The following is a 22,475-nucleotide window of genomic DNA, read 5'->3' on the forward strand; positions in this document are numbered from 1 at the left end:
AGTAGTGACTCTGGAGTCATAGTGAGAGAAACAAAGTGTCTCCCGTGTTTTCTCACCACGGTGGGAAATCTGGAGCCGCGACGTGTAGTTAAACTTTTTGAGAGGTGCACGGAGGTCGCCTCGGCCGTGGCCTAGTAGCGTTGCATTCTCTCCCTCTCTCGCTCATTTCCTGGTCCTCCTTCTCCATAAACAACATGAGCTCAAGGAGAGGGTTAACTTTTCCTGCTACACATTTCCCATAGCCATTTTAAGTTTTACGTCAAGCACTTAAGTAAAAATACTGATTCTCCAAAGTTCTGTTCAAAAATCTTTAGAATAATATGCTAATTAATCGTTAGATTAATCAATGACAAAAATAATTGTTAGGGACAGCCCTACTACTGACTAATCATCTCTCTGGAAAAATTGAGGTATCATCATACAGTGCCTACAAAGTGACAAGTAAAATCAGCACAAAGTGAACAGATCAGTAGAAACAATCTTACTTACTTCTTACTTTTCACTTAGTAGTGCCAATATATTGGCCTGTAACAATTATTACATAATTGTTTAATTGCTATTTTTTTACGTAATCGTGGTTTCTTTGTTAATTGCTAACATTAGCTAAGGTCTCAAGGGGCAGGCTGTTGATAGTAATTGTTGATTTTATTTAGATATTCCAAATTGTAAAAAAAAAAGTGATTATTGGTCAGACTGTTGAGCTATGCTAGCGGCAGCTGTCACTTGTTGCCATAGCAACTCCAAACATCCTGGGCTGTAGCTGACTCAAGCCAGAGAAATTGAACATGCTTGTGTTTCTGGTCTGAGATCTGACAGACCCGCTGATTAAATAAAAAAATGTCTTCACTTTGGACAGAGCCAGGCTACCTTTTACCCCTATTTCCAGTCTTTATGCTAAGCTAAGCTAACCACATCCCGTCTGCATAGAATGTGTATTTAAATCAGTTAAGGCACTCTGTGACACTGTGTGAGGCTTGACAAGCTAGACGTTATGACGTTCAGACGTCAGTCTCTGCTGATAAGAAATCTGAGGGATCTCCAGACTGTGAAGTGGCTTATCTTGTCAGTGTCATGCACGCACACAAACGTTTGTTTATCAAGCCATCTACTCTTCTACCAGACCATACCTTGTCCATATCCTGAGTCACTTACAGCCACTTTCTACAGAGACACACACACAGTCTCAATCTCTCTGTTGACTCAGTGACAAGCGACTGTTTGCTTACCTTCCCCTCCCCTTTTCACAGGTAACCCCTTCCTCTGTAACACACACACACACACACACATTTAATTTTAACTGACTGAATGACCTCCCACGCACTTTGTTGACCATGCATGTAGACACATGAGCAGGCCTCAGTCATCACACACACTGCGTGTAGGCCAACGCATAAACACACACACTGCGGCTTGCAGAAGTTAAAGCTGTCATCAAAATACTTGAAGTGCAAAATGATCTACTAAAAAAATATTTAAAAAGTGAGTAAAAACAGAGATAAAAAAAAAAAAAATCTTAGAGAAAACACTGGCATAGATTGAATCAGCTCAACCCATTGTTTTTCTTAATTTATTCCATTGAGACAAACAGCTAAACTGGGTATCTTATAAGAAGCAATGGCTGAATCAAAGAATCTTTGTCTAATAGTGACTTGAACACGAGGTGACAGTCTGAAACCTTAGCGGATGCTGTGCTGGAGAAGCAACGTGGTTCCCTTAAATCACGATTCAATGAACTTCAACAGATAGGAAAGGGAACGGAGGAGAAATTAGGAGCTAATCAAACACTTGGTGGCACTAACAGAGTACAGGCACCGTAAACGTGGAAATGGGCAAGATACGGTCTGATGTTGAGAACACCTCTGCAGCTAAAGCTTGCGGATATGGAAACAGGAGCAGAAGATGCATCATCCGTGTTACTGGCCTATCAGAAAGACTTTAAGGGTCCAACGCTCAAATTCCTCACACAGTCACAACCGAAGTGGTTCCCCTGCCTAGGCAATCTCCAGGGCGAGATCATGCCTGTCCGTGGTATCTACAATGACGACAATAAGAAGCGAGTGAGCACTCGTCCTCTGGATTACAGTGTTTCTCCCAGAAAAGTTGTTTCTGGGAGCCCCAGACTGATGGCAGCATTAACGTAGAGCCCAATAGTTTCTGTGATAACAGAATCATGGACGGAATCGCAAAATTGAGAATTTAAAAAAGCTATAAGACAGATTCCACAGGGCCCAGCGCAAAAATATGACTAAGTCTAAGTTTCCAACCGAGTCGCCCCACTGTAACTAGTTTAAGAAATGTCTTAAAAATACATAAAAAATGTTTTCCCCAGTGGCTTATGCCCGGTGGGCCACCAGACTTATAATACACTGGGGGAAACACTGGATGTAAATGTTCTCCGTTATACCACCCGCCAAAACATCCTTCCGGTTTTAAAGAAGGCCCCTCTCACCATCGATGATCACAGCAGCTATACTGTTAAAAGCGCCAGGCTCTCCCTCAAGCTATGGGCCCGAGCCAAAGGTGTGGAAATGATCCTTCTTAACCCCGCTACGCTGAAAATCAAGGGAGCTTGCCAGGTAAAGACATTTCAGTCCCCGGGAGAGGCCGAAGAATTCTTCATCTCCCTACCAGCAGTGCAGGCTACACAGACGGTAGCGATGGGGATCCAGAGCCGGAGCCTGGGCGTGTGTCTGAATAATTTTTGTATTACATTTACACTGCTTTACAGTGATGGGGATCTCTAGCCTCGTGAGACAGAGACCGTCCTGATTTCGCGAGCTCCAGTTTTCCACTCGCCGATCAGTCTGGCATCTTGAGACAGAGAAAATTTGGAGCCGTTCGCTAAACGATCGACCAATCAACGTTGGTTTTGAGGCGGGTTTAGGTGTGACGCTACGAGAAGCGACTGTTCAGTCTAAACAACATGGCGGCTTCCACGGATGAGATGAGCGTAGCTATTGCGCAAGTTTTATCCAAATTAGAAAGTATTCTTTCATTGAAAGAAGAGCAAAAAACGGCACTGGAGGCTTTTCTCGGAGGAAAAGATGTTTTTGCTCTTCTCCCGACTGGTTTCGGCAAGAGTTTGATATATTGTTGATCTGATTGGTTGATTTGGCCCGTCTATCACCAACATCTATCACCAACATAGGTGGTGATAGACAGATGGTTTATCCAATCAGCTAACCAGTATTTTCGCCCCTTCCCAAAAGTTCTCCAACGGAAAGTTCCCCGATGGATCTATCTATCTATCTATCTATCTATCTATCTATCTATCTACCTACCTACCTACCTAGGCTATTTGTATTTGGCCTGAAGTCGTTTTCAAGTTTAATCTACCGGGTGCCTCGTTTATGTTTAATTAGCAGCTCAGATCAGCTCTCGGGCATATGGCGTCCCCTGGCAACAGCTTTTGCCCATTCAGCCACTTTATAAATTGTTGGGAAAAAACAGGGCTATGGTGTCCACACTGTTATCAGCTCTTCAGTATGGAGACGTGACTGCCCAGATCTAGACCTGATTTCAACTGGCAGGGTGTTTGTCAAGCATAAAGGAGGCCTCTGGCAACCCTGATCACAAACAGATTCACTTTAACTATGCCCATAGAACATCTCTAAACTCTAAACTGAATGCAGATGATAACAGATGCCTTGTATAGTTCATGCACTATGAAGGATGGTGGCACTTTTCTTCACATGATGTGGGCCTGCCCACCAGTTATAAGGTTCTGCATCTAACGGTCTATCAGTCTTTAATTTGACTGAAAATAGACGTTTGATTCAGAAGTCACAGATTTTTCAGTAGCAGTAGCTAAACCCCCACCTCTAAAAGCGATGGTCTAAATCATGGCTTAGCAACCGTTACTAGGTACGGCAGGTCTGTCAAGCTGTGGATTTCTCCACATGCTGATGTGTGTGTGTGCACGAGGATCTTGGAAGAGTTATGAGCTGTATCTAAAGACTTTTGGAGGGGGATTTTTTTTTTGGCCTTTTCAAACCAAAAACACATGGCCAAGGAGCATTTCATGCTACATTATTGTGTGAGGTCACAGGTTAAGATAAAAAAGAAAAAGCCCTGTCCACGACTTACACATCCACAGTGTAGCATTTCACCAGAAGAAGACGGTCTTAGGCTAACGTTAGCAGCTCTGTCCTGCTCTTTGTGTAAGAATGAGATAATAACTCTGGAGGGCACTATATGTCAGAACATGTGTGGGGGGTGTGGTTATGAGTCACAATGGTGAAGACCAAGACAAATAGGAGGCAGATAAAGGTAGGGCATTTTTTCCAATATGCATGTCAATCAACACACAGTGACTCCTCTATTGCTTTCTTTAGACTTAACTTCACGCTTATCTCACAGGCTGACACACACACACACACACACACACACACACACACACACACACACACACACCTCTTACCCATCTGAGTCTTGGTAGTTGATGTTGAGTCTCTTGGTGGAGCCCAGCAACTCTGGAACGAGACAGATGGAGGGAGAGGGGAGGGAGGGAATGGAAAAAGACAAGTATTTGGTGACATATTGGTCTTTTTACAGAGCTCTCCAGAAGTCCCTCCATCCCCAATGTGTACATTCACTCAAGTACTGTACTTAAGTACAAATGTTGAGGTACTTGTACTTTACTTGAGTCTTTTCTTTTCATGCCACTTTCTACTTCTACTCCGCCACATTTCAGAGAGAAATATTGTACTTTTTACTCCATACACTCATCTGACAGCTTTAATTACTAGTTACTTTACACATTAAGGTTTTTGCACACAAAACAGTATATCATATATTATAGTGCTGTCAGTTAAACGCGTTAATAATGGCGTTAACGCAAACCCATTTTAACGGCGTAAATTTTTTTAGAGCGAGATTAACGTTATTTTTGGCCTAGCAAACTTTGTAGTTTTTTTCACATGCTGTTGCAACAACTAGTAACATTAGAAAAACTACAACACCACACCGGATCTAGCTAGACCGGAAACTAAACAACAGGCATGCCGCACACAATGGTTTGGTCTTGCGAGCAGGCCAAAGAGTAGTAGGCTAACGTTACGTTTTGAGTGGATGGCGAGCGCAAGACACCGAAATGGATGCCAATAAGATTCGGAATGGAAAGTTACCAAATGGTTCCATTGACAAGACCAAAGTGATCTGTGTGTTTTGTCGTCGTGAACTGAGCTATCATCGCAGCACGTCCAGTCTGAAATACCACTTGATGGCACCAAGCACACAGCTGATGCCAATTCTCCACCCCCTCGTCAAAGCCGTTACATTGTGTGAGAGATTATTTGCTCCAAGTGAGAATGTTAGTGTGAAATTGAACACTATAGTATGCCAATGTTGTTTTCAATAAAAAACATTTGCACAAAGCAATCCACTTCGGAGGCCATGGTTCTCAGCAGGAAACCGATGGAGTGCCTTCTCCAGGTAGGGAATGAGTCCTTACCCCAAGTGTAGGAGTTCAGGTACCTGGGGGTCTTGTTTGCGAGTGAGGGGACAATGGAGCGGGAGATTGGTCGGAGAATCGGCGCAGCGGGTGCGGTATTACATTCAATTTATCGCACCGTTGTGACGAAAAGAGAGCTGAGCCAGAAGGCAAAGCTCTCGATCTACCGGTCAGTTTTCGTTCCTACCCTAACCTATGGTCATGAAGGCTGGGTCATGACCGAAAGAACGAGATCCAGGGTACAAGCGGCCGAAATGGGTTTCCTCAGGAGGGTGGCTGGTGTCTCCCTTAGAGATAGGGTGAGAAGCTCAGTCATCCGTGAGGAGCTCGGAGTAGAGCCGCTGCTCCTTCGCGTCGAAAGGAGCCAGTTGAGGTGGTTCGGGCATCTGGTAAGGATGCCCCCTGGGCGCCTCCCTAGGGAGGTGTTCCAGGCACGTCCAGCTGGGAGGAGGCCTCGGGGAAGACCCAGGACTAGGTGGAGGGATTATATCTCCAACCTGGCCTGGGAACGCCTCGGGATCCCCCAGTCGGAGCTGGTTAATGTGGCTCGGGAAAGGGAAGTTTGGGGTCCCCTGCTGGAGCTGCTACCCCCGCGACCCGATACCGGATAAGCGGACGAAGATGGATGGATGAAGCCGATCCACTTTTCCATGTTGATAAGACCATTAAAATGAGAAGAAAAAAAAAAATAATGGGACAAAAAGAAATCAAGGGGCTAAGGGATTAATTGCGAGTTGACTATGACATTAGCACTTATATATTATATAGGGTAGTCAGACGATTCATTTTTAATAATTAATATCAAAATAGTAGCCTGTTAGGCACGACGCAAAGCCGAGTGAAGTGTAAAATAAATTAATAAATGCCGGCATGCGATTAAAAAAAAATGAATCGCACCGCGTCGGTCCTTAATCGCACTGCGATTAACGCGTTAACGCTGACAGCCCTAATATTATATTATGTGGTTTATAAAATCTGATGTTTTATTATAAATTAAACTAGCCAACAACATAACGGCCTACAAGTCCAGCTGAAATGACATTAAACACACAACAGTTTGGATCCAATAGGAGGATTTTTCTGCATCTAGTCCTTTTACACTTTAAGTACATTTTCCTGACGATACTTGCGTACTTTTACTTAACATTTTCAATGCAGGACTTTTACTTGTAACAGAGTATTTTTACAGTGTTTTGGATTAGTACATTTACTTAAGTAAAGGATCTGAATAATTCTTCCACCGCTGTGGATCCCTGCCAGACCCCGTGTGTGTTTTCAGTGGGGTTTTTTTTTTTGTTTTTTTTTTCCTGCACGTCTCCCCATCCCATCATCACTCCTTCCTTCAAACAACCTGGCAGCCCCGACAGGATGGGGCCCTTCCCTCTCTCAGCGCCTCTGACACCCTCACGGCAGCCAAATGATTCATAAACAAATGATTTGGCCTCGCGGAAATGTACCATTCCACCTCATTTACACTGCTATCTTATCACAGCTCTTTGGAATTGAGAGTGACAACCATAGAACCCAAGCATGCTAGGATAATATATATATTGTTTTTTTCATAGCAGCACTGCTTGGCGCAAAAATAGCATAAGTCAGTTCGTAAGACTGTACAAGTTGTTTTTCCGACTCACCTTGGAACAGACAGACTGCTACTTGCCCCATGTCTCACTCATTCATTCTGTACTCCAGGCGGGAATGTACTCGAGTCCATCATATAGTCGCTTTCATTAGTCCTGCTTCCACAGGTGTTGCCACAACAACCAAAATCACAAAAAAAAAAAAAAATGTGACGGAGATTCAAATTCAATATTTTCTATTCATTCAAAAACACTGTTCACAATGTCTAAAATTGAGAGCCAGTTCCTTAAACTGGTTGACAAACTGGTCCCAGCATTTACATAATGAAAACAACGGCTACAAAGCTTTCCGATGTTTGCAATGGAAGCATATACAGTACATTTTTTTATTAAAAAGGTATAAAGTCTGAACTTTTATTGTGACAACACTAACTTTTTCTACATGCCCAATCCCCTTTTTTTCCATCTTCCGTCCATCATCCCAATGTTCGACTCAACCCTTAAAGCCTCATTCCAAATGATATCAAATCAAACTTCCAGACTTCAAATATCTTACATCCATCCTGAAATGAGGGCAGGGAAGTCTCCTCACACAGCTAAATATGATTGGACGTCCTACAACACAGATCTACTGTAAAGGCCCTACTGTCCACCCAGACCCACACAGGAGCCAGACAATACAGAGCCATTCATCCTTTTCTCCCACTCAGGTGTGGAAAATCACGTGTGTGTGTGTGTGTGTGTGTGTGTGTGTGTGTGTGTGTGTGTGTGTGTGTGTGTGTCTGCGTGCTGCACAGGAAGAGAAGGAAAAGTAGAGTTAGCGAGAGGTTTCAAATATAACGCGTCTTTGATACCAGCAGTAGAGAGGAGTGTTGAAACTGCTGCTCAATGAATCCATTAATCATCACCCTCTGTAATGGATGGACATGGTTTATTCATTCATTCTTCCAGTTCTGACATGTGAACATTTGATGCTTTTCTGACATTTTGTAGACTAAACCAACAATAAGTTCATTAAAAATATAAGCAACAGATACAGCCAGTCAGTTTCAGCCCCATTAAGATATATTCTAATAAAAACCAACATTGTTAAGCAAAACCATCAGCACACTAAATAAACAAAAAAAACAAGTTATTTTTAATACTGCCATTCGGCATCCACTACACACTTGCTGCACTTTAAATACTTTTATATTTATTTATCGCATTTTTGTGCCACTGGATGGCCTTTGTCTTGTGTTTTTTATATTTTTATGTTGGAATGGATCACTTGAGCGTCACAACTAATTTCGTTGTATTCCTATGCAATGACAATGAAGCCTTTCTTATTCGGATTCTGAAACACTAATTAGACATCACATATAAGCCAAAGGGTTGAACAGCATCTGAACACCCCTTTCTCCACACCTTCCTGACGTTGGAATGGGGGGGGGGGTCAATCCAACAAGCTTATCCACCTAATGTAGCAGCTGGCCAGATGTGCAGCGGTGCAAAGTAAGCTCCATTTTGTCATTCTTCACACAACTACTTCCATCTTTTGGTGTGTACTAATGAGAGCAACCACATGAATGCCTTCGAGGAGAGACTGTAATACACGCGTCAAACTCAAGGCCCGCTGGCCGAAATCGGCCCCTCACAAATTCAGATCTGGCCTGTACTGTATATCAATTTAGGTTCACAATACATTTTGGCCCCCCTACTGTATCTGTGCATCAAAACAGAAAACTGTTTTTCAGACTGCAATTAAGCAAAACTCAAAGCAAAAATTTGGCAGATTTGCCGACTTTGAGACTAAGAAATTCCCCAAAGAACAGTGAGTTTGCATATTCACACCTGTGAAACAAGTTGTTGTATGGTAGCCTACTTTTAAAAATGTAATCAGAATGATAGTTTTGCTAAATTCTATGATGGCTAAGGAACTTTTTTGCAGACTTTTTTAGAGCTTTATGTCCACTAAATAGGCTATATGAGACATACAATATACTTTACCTTCTTCGAACATTCACTTTTTTTGTCCTGCACAAGCAACTACATGGATGTGCACAATATCGTCTTTTTGACATACAATAAAACAGTCAAAAATACTTGACTTTTTGGGTTAAATAAAAGCATGTCAAACTATACATGTCTGGCCCTTGATGGGATTCTCATTTTTCAGTGTGGCCCCCTAATGAAATTGAGTTTGACACCTCTGCTGTAATACATGTAGCCATAATGTAAAATACAACGTATAGTCTCGCAGAGCCAGACCTTCCTCCACACGCTGCTGAGGATGGTCTTGCTAGTCCACACAGCATTCTGGGATGAGAGATGAACGTGCTCTGGTTTATTGGCATTTCTTTAAGCCAATCACAATCGTCATGGGCGGGGCTAAGCGCCGCACGGAGCCGCTGCAAAATAGCCTCGCGAAGGAACTTGTTTTGGTAGAACATGTGTACGTTCAAAAGTCGTTTTAGTCGTGCAACAGAAAACTCAGATTGGACAGATAGTCTAGCTAGCTGTCTGGATTTACCCTGCAGAGATCTGAGGAGCAGTTAACCATAGTCCTCAGAAATCCACCGGAGTTTAGAACGCCAACACAAAGACGGAAGGGGATGGACATCTGCGAAAAGACATGCATCCGGCGGAATTTCATGCCGCACCGGAGCAATCCCGGAAGTGGAACTTCGTGGATATAGACTATACAACATATAATATAATATGGATGCAGAGCAAAAGGAATACATTTGGAGCAAATATGATTGATAGCAACAGTCAAAGTACTTGAAACATGTTAAAGGATAACTGCAGTTCATTGCAACTTTTGGCCATTATTTCTATCAACTGAACACAGTCATTGAATATGCCAACATTGCTGCAACAAACACAAGCAGTCAGACAAAACTTCTTTTCACAGAAGACATTTTGACACGTCACTGTAGGGAAAAACTTCATGTGTGAACAATGAAATGAAGACGAGGTAGCTGAATTTACTTCAGGGTCCTGCTATTGTTAGTTTGGGTAATTATTTCACACTCCCTCTTTGTTTTCTCTTCCAAATATGTGTGACTAACCTGGGGGTTTGTCTACGTATCTGACAGCTCATGTTTGTCTGTGACTTCTTTCCAGTGATGTTACTGCTGCCCTGATCTCAGATCAGCAATGTTCTTTATTATCCAGCGGTATGACAGCCAAAACTATGAAAGTGAGACCCAATTTGAAAGAAATGGCAATGATCCTTCGAATAGAAATGGAGGAAGAAAATGTGTGGAAAAGAAAAATGGATTACATGATCAAAAGGAAATGCTTAAAAAAAAAAAAAAACCTTGCTCTGAAAAAGCTGTCAGAATAAATGTCCCACATAAACATAAAATGAATAAGAGACTACGAAGCAATTTGTGGCATATAAAACGGGTTCCCACTGGAGCCTGATTAAATATTCAATTCTTTCTCTCTGGTTTATTGATGTTATTTTTCAGCTCAATAAAACATTCGGATTTCCAGTGCAGCTGGGTTTTCTGTTAAATGTTAAAGCACAAAGCTAGTTAGAAAAAACAATGTGCTGCAATGCTGCAGTGTAACCAATCTGGAAAATCCATTGATATTCCTGACTATCCCAAAATATACAGTACAGACTTTCTACGATATTTGGGGAGCTTCACACAGAATGTCTACTATTCTTCTGGAGCTTAGGAGGATAAAGGAGGCATTCTCACTTCCATGGTTAGGAGATCATTTCCTGGGGCAGAAATGCACACATACGCAGCCATGCACGGGGGGTTGGAGGAAATGCTCTACACTGAGAAATAAATCCGTAAAATAACAGAAAAAGTTTGTCCCGTAATTAAAAACTTAACATTTTGTGTGTAGCTATAGTCAAAACACAGACCATGTTCTCTTATTTAAAATTCCTCATACAAAGCTACTCAGTTAGTAAACTTCTGAAATAAAATCTGTTCTTACGCATCTGTACGCATTCTTTTGGCGCTTGCTAATCCAAGTGCTGGTTAATAATTTATAATAATGGTGTGAAATGTAAATAAACATAAATGCAACCGTAAACCAAGTTCTACAGGCACTTTCTGTTATAAATATACAGTTATCAGTCATTTCTTAGAGTGTACCAAGTGGTTACATTAATGTGCACAGGCTTGCTTTATGTTTCATCGGACAGCGGTCCAGTGAAGTTTACATGCAGGCCTATAGTGGAGCTGTTGCTGCTGGAGACTCACATGAATACAAACAAGAGCCCAAAGGCACAAAAAAGGCCCACTGATAATGAGACAGAGGGGTTGGGCGTTGGGCTGCTTGCCAAGACGGGGTCTAAACTGTCCCGACGGTATGGAAAGAACAGGGCCTTTCACGAGTTCTAGTTACAACATGAGCCGGCATTCCTCACATAGCACACCCACCGTGCCTTCCTACTCGCTCGCTGTCTCTCTAACTCCATCTACTAAACTGTCAACTCCCTTTTTCTCCCTTCTGCTTTCTCTCCCCTCCCTCCTTCCATCTTCGCACAAAAAAGTAGCAGGGGGCTTTTTCCTGACAGCACGATCAATTAAAGTATCCGTGTGCGTTTGCGTGTTTGTGTGTTTGTGTGTGTGTGTGTGTGTGTGTGTGTGTGTGTGTGTGTGTGTGTGTGTGTGCGCACAACCCTTACACCTAGGAGTTGGTGTAAACAGATGTGTAGTAAATCTCAAGCATTGTGTTTTCGCGCAGAGACGGGGAAATTACAGACTCCGCTGCCTGCTGACGTCCACGGAAACAGAAATTATTGAAGGCAAAAGGAGCCGAGGAGCTGTCAGTGTTGCAGCCCTCTATTGTCTTCTATGGTCACAACAAACAAAGCAAAAAGAGCACGTGATGCAGCGTTTTGATAATCTTATCAGATGCATGAGCAATGCCGTGAACTACTGTTGCTTTGCTCCCTGCACAGAAGGAAGGGATCTCTGTGCTTTGATGTGGGAAAATGTAGTTCACCGAGAACGCTTAAAAGTGGAAGGGGAGAAGACAGGGGGAGGGAAAGATGAATTCATACCTCCATTCAGGTGAGATGAGAGAATGTTTTTTGTGTCAACAAGAAAAACATGCAAGCGCTTTACTAAAACACTCGCTGGAAGATCAGATGAGTGTGCAAATGGCTCTGAACCTCTTCAGAGTAAGAACACAGAGGAGGAAAATGCTGGAAAATGTAAAAATAAATAAAAAAAGACAAGAAAAAAAGCTGGCTTGCTCGTGTTAAGTCTCCTTCAACAGGACTGCAGGTGGCAGAGGCGTCTGTTGCTTTGCTTTGCACGGCTGCAAATCTCATTTTAAAATGCCTTTAATCATGTTCCACGCATTTGAAAGAACTGCAGGAAAAATGCATCAAAATGAAATCACATTGCATTAGTCTGTTAAGTCAGACTACACTGTGGCCCTTAGAGAAATTGAGTTAGCCACCCCTGATATAATCTGACCCAGAACTTCACCACAAGATGAAAATCACACATTTTACATGAAATGGCCTTGTAAAGTCGATATGTCTAACGTGTAAGCAGAGAAAGAAAGAGAAATCTCCGTCTCTCTAGCTGCTGAACGCTCCACTGTGTTCCCCAGCTGATCTCTGACTGGGTCTGACTGCTGTTTGCTGCTGTGGAGTACAGTGGGTTCATCTGAGGCTTCGCCCTGAAAAACAGCTGGCTGCTGCAGCTGGAAACCAGGTGGATGAGAGCCGTGAGACTGAACCAGAACAGTGACGTTGCCGTAAAATGAAAACGACGAGCTGAAAAACGATCAAACACGAGGTAGAGCTGAGGGAGCTGCAGAGATGTAGGCCTGTTGGTTGTTGGCACTTGAGCCCATACACCAGGAGTGTAAAACTGGGCAGTGGTGGCCTAAAGGTTAAAGAAGCGAGCTTGTAAAATCTGGGTGGGGAAAGTCAAAGAGCAGCGCTTGTCCCTCCCTCATTACCACCACTGAGGTGCCCTTGAGCAAGGCCCTTAACCCCAACCGCTCCAGTGGAGCTGCTCAGTTGCCAGCAGATCAGACTGTGGTTGTGAATGAACTGTGTGAATGTGACAGGTCGTCGTTGCAAATGAGAATTTGTTCTCAATCAACTTACCTGGATAAATAAAGGTTTTTTAAAAAAGGGCCACACTGGAAAATGAGAATCCCATCAAGGGCCAGACATGTAGAGTTTATTGACATGCTTTTATTGAGAAAAGTCAAATATCTAGGACTGTATTACTGCTGTGCTTTTCTTGACGTTGGTCGGCTTTTTCGTCATTTTTGTAGCTTTCTCAGACACTTTTGTCGCATTTTTGTTGACAAAGCCCTACAAAAGTCAGCAAAAAAGAAAAGAAAAAAAAGGTTCTTATCCACCATAGAGTTTAGCAAGTCAAAAATGATTACATTTTTAAAAGCAGGCTCACAGCAACCATGTTTCACAGCTGTAATATGAAAACTCTCTGCTTCTGGGGGGATTTTTGAGTCTCAAAGTCGGAAAATCTGCTTTAAGTGTCGCGCAATTGAAGTTTGAAAAACAGTCTCCTGTCTTTTTGGGTTTGGTGCAGAGCTAAATTAAATTTATTGTGAACCTAAACCGATATACGGGCCGGATTAAAACCTGCGAGGGGCCGGGTTTGGCCCGCTGGCCCTGAGTTTGACACATGTGCTATCAGTGTTGGGAAGGATACTTTCAAAACGTATTCCGTTACAGAATACAGAATACATGCCCAAAAATGTAATTTGTAACGTATTCCGTTACGTTACTCAATCTGAGTAACGTATTCTGAATACTTGGATTATTTCCACATTGAATTGCATTTTATAAGTGTAGAAATGCAGCCATCAAATACAGCTTACTAAACATGCCTATTCTGGTGTGTTCTTCTGTTCCAACTGGCTGAATGTGTACCTAAACAAGCAGATAGATTTTTGTATTTGTAGCCCCGAACTGCATACTACAAAAATCTAACCGCAGTCTAATGGTGTTTTTCCATTACATGGTACCTGCTCGACTCGCCTCGACTCTACTCGCCGCACTGTGCGTCTGTTTTCCGTTGCAGATTTTAGTACCGCCTCAGCGTGGCTGGTCGTCATAGCGGCGCCGCAGTAAACTGCCGTGAGCTAACGCGACACACACTCACAGAACGTGGAAGGTGTGTTGTTGTTGCCACAGCCAGAAGACACATTTTGTTTCAAACGAAGCTGGAAGCAGCAAAAAAAAAAAAACACAGCTGGCTAAACTATTTAAAAATGGCGGGTTTGTTCAGGACACCCCTCGTCTGTCGCTTTCACGTCACCTTTTGGTATCGGCTCAGCTCGCTGGAACCTCGACTGAGGTGGTACTAAAAAAAGTACCTGTTAGCAGGTACCAGGTACTTTTTTTCATAATGGAAAACCAAAAAAGGCGAGTAGAGTCGAGGCGAGTCGAGCAGGTACCATGTAATGGAAAAGCGCCATAAGCTACCACAAGCTAATTTTAGCTAACGTTAGCTAGCATGTCAAACGGGGCTAGTCAGTCTTTCAACGGCTCTGGAGCTAGTAAATCAGCACGTAGGAGAATGTGAAGTCGCACGTCAACTATAAAATAGCAAGGTGACCACCAGTAAAACTACAGCAGATGACTACCCTTGGCTAATTACAAAAAAATAAAACTTTAAGATGCTTCTTCAGGTTGGAGGTGGAGTAATTTGGACGCTGAAAGGAGGTTGGTTGCTGGCAAGTAGAGGTTGCACTCCACAGTTATATTTCATTCTCCCTGTTCTTTCTTTAATGTGAAATTCTGTTTGAATTTCCAAGATAGAAACGTATTCCTGCCCTGGCTCTGTTGGGCCGGTTCCCGCTCCATCTCTACCTCTATCAGTGATCACGCAAATAGCTCATTTTTTCGTTTTCATATTGGGGCTTCTGGGAAATGCATGGAGTTGCCTTAATTCATTCAGAGAGTGAATAAACTCATGAAACAGAGAAGTATTGTCATGTAATCCACTGATTTCAACAATGTAACTGTATTCTAAATACCAACTATTTAAATTTGGGTCACATGACAGTGATGTAACCAAAAGATGTATCCTGGAATTCATTCAAAACTTTAAATTTGTTTAAAAAAAGTAATACATTTATAAATAACTTTTAAATTTGCCTGAAAGAGACAATTATATTGTTAATCATAATTATTTCTGAGACGATTAATAGTACAGCAACATTTGGAATTGTTACAGCTCTACGGAGATGCTTTTTTCTTTTACATTACAAAGTCATTTGACCCATTGTTAATATAAACATATTGATTAGTGCAACTTTGAAGATCTTTTAAAGACGTAATGTTTACACTACTATTACCTCTCTTTCACAAATTTGGCATTCTTAACATTTATTAAATCAACGATCTTGAACTTGCCCAATTTGTTCACAGATCATTAAACAAAACGCTACCTCATATTTCTTTGCAATCTTTTTACCTCTAATAATCAATTTCACAATTATCCCACTCGAAAAAGTTCTTTTTTCGATTACTTTTCCCACTTTCTTCATTCTTTATTTTCTCTACTCATTTACAGTAATGTGAACAAATTAGGACACCCATGCTTAAGTTGACTAAAAAGAGGAATAAAAAAATTATCTTTTGGAAATTGATCTTAATGCCTTAATTAAAAAATGAGGAAAAATCCAATCTTTAAGGACACCAATTTTCTTTGTGAATGAATAATGTATCATAAATAAATACATGTTCTTACGTAAAATACAGGGGGCATAAGTAAGTACACCCCTATGTTAAATTCCCATAGAGGCAGGCAGATTTTTATTTTTATTTTAATTGGCATGATTTTATTTCAGTTAGGCTAATAGCTGGTTTGATTTGCATTGAGAGATGATTTTATGGAAAGTACCCCATGCCAATCTCTAGGTATGGTGAAGGGTATGTGATGATGTGGGGCTATTTTAATTCCAAAGGCCAAGGGAACTTTATCAGGATGCATAGTATCCTGGATCTATGAAATAACTGGCCTTTAAAAATAAAAATCTGCCTTCCTCTATGGGAATTTAACATAGGGGTGTACTTACTTATGCCCCCTGTATTTTAAGGAAGAACATTTATATATTGACGATACATTATTTATTCACAAAGAAAATTGGTGTCCTTAAAGATTGGATTTTTCCTCATTTTTTAATTAAGGCATTAAGATCAATTTCCAAAACATGATTTTTTTATTCCTCTTTTTAGTCAACTTTAGCATGGGTGAGCCTATTTTTTTCACATGACTGTAACTGTTCCTTTCTTCTGTCCCTTTTTATAGACTATATGTTTTTTTTTGTTTTTATTTTCTATATGCTACCTTTAGTTGGATTATTTTATGGAGCCCAACATGCCGAGCCCCCTTGAGGGTTTTCTGAGTTTCCTTTGCATGTCTTTTTTTACTTATGTTGTCGTATATGTAACACTGTTGGTTATTTTACATGTGCTAAATAAATCAAATCAGATGTTGGTGAGTCCAGCTGTCTCAGTTAACGGAGGTGGGATCTTTTCTCTCTTGCAGAACACTGTGACTTAAAGAGTGTATTTCAACACAAAAGTCTGGTCTGGTGCATCTTAAATATTGCTCGGTACAAAATGCTTCTCACATTGTCCTGATGGTAAATCTAGTCCATTTGTTGAGTGCAGCATTCTGACATTTGCCCTTTTCTTTTAATATCGGTTATCTCTGAAATGCCTTACTCCACCTCCATATTTTTGCTGCATTTTGACACCATGTGTCACCTAGGGAATAAAAGTCATTCTTAAAAAGACTATGCAAGACTGACTTCTCCATTTCAAATCTTTAAAAAAAAAAAAAAAAAAAAAAAAAAAACAGAAAAGCCTTTTCACTGCAGTCTTGACAAAATAAAAGGGTAAAAAAAAACCTCAGAAATCAGTTCCTTGCAGGCTTGGCTCTTTGGAATTGCGTTAAAGTTTTCCCTCTATGCTGCCTCTATACCACAGGGAATTCAAACCCACTTCTACCCACACCGACTTCTCATTAACAAAAGCAGAAAAGGAGTCAAGTTGTGGGTTGAGAGAAACCCCCGCGCCGCGACAAGCAGAAGGTAGCCCGCATTATAACAGTTACAGCCACAGCGGCCCGGGGCGACACCAAAATACAGGGAGCGAGAAAAAAGGGGGGTAATTTAAGGTCATCATCTCTCTCTCTGGTGATAGATGGTTTGTGGTCAGGCAAGGCCCTCATCAAGGGAAACACTTATCTGAGGAACACATCCATCTAACTGCACCGATTACTGAGCGGGTAAACACAGTCCCTCAAACCAAACCACCGAGGCAGAGCGGGGACTTGGCTTCACTCCAACTGTCCCACACAATTCCCAATAAGGCTCCAAAAACATCATTAGGAATGTACTTGTTTCTGCAATGCCGGTCCATAGTAACACACCTTTAATATTGCATGATTTTAAACAGGACTGCACGATAAATCGTTATAAAATGGCGATCTCGATTCATCCCTGTTCGCAATTTAATTTTTAAATGACTTTGATCCTTATTTAATTTTACGAGCCGACTGTTTTAAAAGCGTTTCGAAGCGCCCCCAAGCGCTGCAATACTCTCCGTTCTAGGTTCTCACAAAGTTCAGGGCTTCACCTTCAGCCAATGACAAAGCGCCTTTTAGTGACGTGTTTCACTCGTCGAGCGAGCGCGGTAGTTCGGAAAGCCTTCGAGGCTGCAGCATCGTCTAACTAGTGCGACAGGAAATAAACAAAATGGATATAGTAGGAGGTACTAGTAACGAGAATCAGCCAACCACTCAGTCTCAAACCGAACTCGTTCTGAAAAACGGCTCGCATTCGGTGGTGTGGAAGTATTTTTAATTCAAGCAAGACGACAAGTCTGATGGGATTTGCAAGGCAGGGTTTCCCGCAGCACTTTGCAGCTCGGGCGGCCGCCTAAGCTGGGGAACCCTACCGCCTTAACTAGGTCGTCAAAAAAAAAAAAAATCTGCTGCACAAAAGGCCGTCAAGTGCATCTCGGACAATAGCGCGGACGCTCTAAACACCGCGAGCGGGCACGCGCGCCACACGGGCGAAATGAGAGAAAGAAAAAGAGACGTGGTCCGTCGCTGTCTGGAGGAGAACTAGCCAGTTGATATCGAGGGTGTGTCCGTGAGAACAATCGCCATTTCACTGTCGCGTGTGCGTCGGAGTTTGTCAACAAATGTGCGGCAGCTGGGGCATGCCCGGACGGAGACGGGGTGATGGACTTAACAGAGTGTTGGCATACAGTGGGCAGAGAACATTTATATATGTTTCTCTGTCCTGTTCTTCACATCAGTGAGGCTTTCTTCTCTTGTTTCAACAAAGTGAATACATGACGAAGTGACTAGAACTATCCATCACCTCTCGCGCGTGGATTCTCAACGTCCCGGCTGTTGCCCGGTCTTTGACAGACAGCTGTTGTCCGTTTTTTTTTTAATCACTACACACGGTTCACAACACACGGTTAGTTAGCGTAGTTACACACAGTGAAATGACGTGTCCTGTCTTTATTTCATACTATCTGCTGGAGTGAGTGAAGCTATGGGCTGATCTCTGTTATCTCACAGCTGTTTGTTTTGGAGAAGAGTTGTCGGGCAAAGTGGAAGAGAGCGTGTCACGGAGGATAATGGGAGCAATGCCAGTAAAATTGTTATAGCACTTTTTTGAAAATAGTTTAATGAGCTTAAAATTGCACATTGCAACTGTTATTTTGAAAAGCTGGTTATTTATTTATTATTATTTAAATTTAATAGTTAAAGATGGCTAACCTACCACCTTAACTAACACATTTTCTGCAGGAAACCCTGCAAGGCATGCTTTGCCCTCGTTGCAGCACCGCAAGGTTAACACCACAAATCTTTACCAGCACCTCAAACGTCACCACAAAGTGCAATATGGCAAGAGGTCTGAAAGTCGTCCAACAACGCAGACATCTATTACAGACACCTTGCACAATGCGACGCCATACCCACATAACTCCAGTAGGAGTAAGGAAATAACAGAAGAAATTGCTTAACATCTAGCAACAGACATGGTTCCAATAAACACCGTAGAACGTGACGGATTTCGAAAGATGATCCATACATTGGACAAACGCTACTCAATACCCTCCCGCAAATATTTTTCATACGTTGCACTGACAGCTACATACAAGAAAGTGCTTTTCTTTAGACACTGAAGCCTCAGAATGTTGAATGACGTTTCAATTAGCCTATTTAGAGCCATGTTCAGGGCCATATTCATACGCAGTGCGTTTAACTTGTGTTTTTGGTAACCTACTTGAATGGCCAGTTAAATATCTATATCAGTTCTATAAAAGGCAAGCAGTTAAAGAGTGTGCTAAGAAAGCATTCTGTTTTTGATACTGTACTTAAATTGGCAATTGAAAAACTCCATTTCTCTAGAGACTGAAGGTGCCAAAAAAAGATCTATGTTCGGCACTGCCAATTTGTTTTGTTTCGTCATGGTTCATGTGTGCAATAAACATTACACTTTGTGAGAAAAAAATCGTGATTCATATTTTTCCCTGAATCGTGCAGGCCTAATTTTAAATGTAGGGAAACAAAACAGAAATACAGGTTCATAATCCATGAAGCTACTGAAAACATCCAGCTAACCGTGTCTCCACTCTTGGCTTCAGCAGTGCCAGAGACCTTGGCAGGTGGTGAGGTGGTGACCCAAGCCCTGTAGGAGTGTGTGTGTGTGTGTGTGTGTGTGTGTGTGTGTGTGTGTGTGTAAAAACAATGTGATTACACTAGGATGTTAAGTCTCACCAAGTGGGAGCCATCATCCAGCTGTCTGTGGTGGTCAGAGGCCAGAGACAACTTTCGCCAAAAGAACTACAGCAAAGTTGTGAGACGTTTAGCAAAGAATGTGATATGGTGGTATCTGGTGAAGGTTGCGTACAAGAATTGAGTAAATGGCAGGAAAGATTTCACTTTTTAAACCCTGGTTGGGTCTATGCCTAAACACCCGGTCCATTACCTTACATGGATTTGTCAAGTCTGTATGGCAAGGTCATCACTGGCTAAAGCTTGAGAATATCAACGCTCGAGGGCTGAACATGAACCAGCGAAGAGCCAATCAGGGGTTATTTGCAGCAACACAGTATTTTAGTACTTTAGCATTGCACTCCTATAACACTGTCACAATCACAACAAGTGATGTGATTCACGATATTGGAGGGCATGGTCATTTTTGTATCTTTATTCTCATTTTCATTGGAAAAAATTAAAATTAAAAGTAAATTAAAAATGATTATAGCGTGATTTATGTGAGGATTTGTACCTGTAGGATGAGATTTGTCTCAGCAGCACCACAATACTTCATTCTGAATGGTTTGACACATATTTATCCTTTCACAAATATTGCACATGGTCCACACGCATATATTGTGTGTGTGTGTGTGTGTGTGTGTGTGTGTGTGTGTGTGTGTGTGTGTGTGACTGTGTTCAAGTAAACATTGTCATTAAATAGTGGCGTAGGCTGTGTGCATGTACTGTTAATGCAGCTGGAGTTTACTGCCACAGTTTCCAGACACTCTGGAGGAAAGAAAGGACAGTATAAACAGTGCACACCACACACCCAGGGGCATACACATACACCAAATGTGTAAAGTGACACAGTTTAGGTTAATCAATTCTTCATCAGTTGCTCCGTCACAGCGTCATTTGCTGGAACTAGGTCTTAAAAAAAACAACAACCTCAACATCAGAACAGACCTGGGCCGTATTACCCAATACATTTGCTCCACTGTTAAAAATGTAGAGAGTAATCTTCTGTGGTGTGCCAGGCAACTAGGTCAGACTCATTCAACATTCGCTGACAATGAGCCAGTGTGGAAATAAAACAGCTGTTGCTGTTGTTGTGTAGCATTGTGTACATGAGTGTGTGTACGTGGACCAGCGTTGTATACGTCCTCCTAAACAACAGGAGATTAGAACAGGTGGAAAACATACCTGCAGCTTTCATATTACATAACATGTCTCAACCCTGCACCTTAGGGACAAAACACTTTACATACCATTCAAATCATCTGTTTACTCACTGCAGAGCTCCTTCCTTATTTCCATGCTTTGGGTTAGACCAGTTTACTATCTTCAAATTAAAGTATTGGTCTTGAGGAAAACTAGTTTGGTATTAATATTTCTCATATACCAGAGGTTCTCAAACGTATCATTCGAGGTTCCGCATCTCAAATGTTTTTTATGTCAGGGTTCCGGAACAATTAGCAATAACAAAAAAACGTTATTCAACTGACTTATTACTTTTAAGCAACATACATTCAAGTTGAGTTCTCAGTTTTCCTGCTCAACTTTTGTACCACTACCTGGAATTCGGTACCGGTACCTTTATTCAGTAGCATACTTTCTCTCTAATATTTTTTTTTTTATTTCAGTTGTAAAAATTAGTCCAAACCCATTTACGTTTTTGGGGGGAGGGAGATCAACAACGGTCCGTTACACCACTACTGTATACTTTACTAACAATGTATTGACCAGTATGAAATGTATTTGAAAATAGAAAATGTTAACTTCAAAAAGGTTTATACGAGGTACGGGCCGGGTCCAGACTGACTTGTCTCTCGGTCCGGGTGTGACTTTGAGAAGACATGGTATAAACTGGACAGTAAGGCAATGTGAATTTGACAGCCATAATTATAGCAATCAGGGTTTTCCCCGCCACGTTTTGGGCAGCAACTAAGCCAAATGAATGTAACTAAAAGACTTTTCTCAGATCTAATGATTGTAGCTGGACTTTTTTAGCAAGGTGTGTCTTTAAGCTTTTTGAGTGTTAGTTTCTTTATTATCTCCTTTAGCTTTTCCATCATTTTAGACAGATTTGGTCCAAAACGATGTGGAAAAAGAGACGCAAAACTACCTCAAAGAGACACACACCGACTACAAAGAGACGCCACATGACCACAGAGACCCAAAACAACCCCAAAGAAAACTAAAATGACCAAAAAGAGCCACAACACAACTACAAAGAGACGCAAAAACCAACAAAGAGACGCAAAATGTATGGAGGAAATTGCTTTTGTCTTATTGAAAAACGTAACATTTTCTTGAGTAAGGATGCCTAAACCCCCCCGCCAAATACTCACACCTAAGTCTTCCACAAAGATAGGGAAAACACTGGCAATATTGGATTTTAGTATGACTTTTGCACAGCAATATTAAATTCCATATTCTGTGATTGATATTATCAATCCAGAAGAGTGGGATTCCCTCTGAATGGCAAAAAGGTTCAACTGGACCACTGCACCAAAAACCATGCTCATTCCACAGACCCAGGTGTGTCCCCGGCAGGACACAGGACACCCAATATTGAATCTGTAAAACACATTCCCATTCACTGGAGAGCAGTACATGAGTACACATTAGCATGGTTAGTAATATGTTTGGCTATGTGCTTGGGAGGATAACAAAAAAAAATTCTTATAAAAAGGACAA

At 41.7% G+C, this 22,475-nt stretch overlaps 1 protein-coding gene and 1 long non-coding RNA gene across 7 annotated transcripts in view; one reads left to right on the forward strand and one right to left on the reverse strand.

Moving 5' to 3' along the window:
* The window catches only part of LOC116067474 (caskin-2-like), a 75,075-nt gene that overhangs the window by 34,734 nt on the left and 17,866 nt on the right, over positions 1 to 22,475 (reverse strand). For all 6 annotated transcript variants that reach the window (XM_036001343.1, XM_031323917.2, XM_031323920.2 and 3 more), the window contains exon 3: positions 4,421 to 4,472. In XM_036001343.1, the coding sequence (XP_035857236.1) occupies positions 4,421 to 4,472 (52 nt within the window). The remainder of the gene's footprint in view (positions 1 to 4,420; positions 4,473 to 22,475) is intronic.
* LOC118495059 lies at positions 676 to 22,062 on the forward strand. The gene is made up of 3 exons (XR_004897367.1): positions 676 to 756; positions 7,430 to 7,436; positions 22,050 to 22,062. It is a non-coding gene; the product is annotated as an uncharacterized LOC118495059 (long non-coding RNA).

The sequence above is a fragment of the Sander lucioperca genome, chromosome 5 (genome assembly GCF_008315115.2).
Source record: "Sander lucioperca isolate FBNREF2018 chromosome 5, SLUC_FBN_1.2, whole genome shotgun sequence".
NCBI classification, from domain to species: domain Eukaryota; kingdom Metazoa; phylum Chordata; class Actinopteri; order Perciformes; family Percidae; genus Sander; species Sander lucioperca.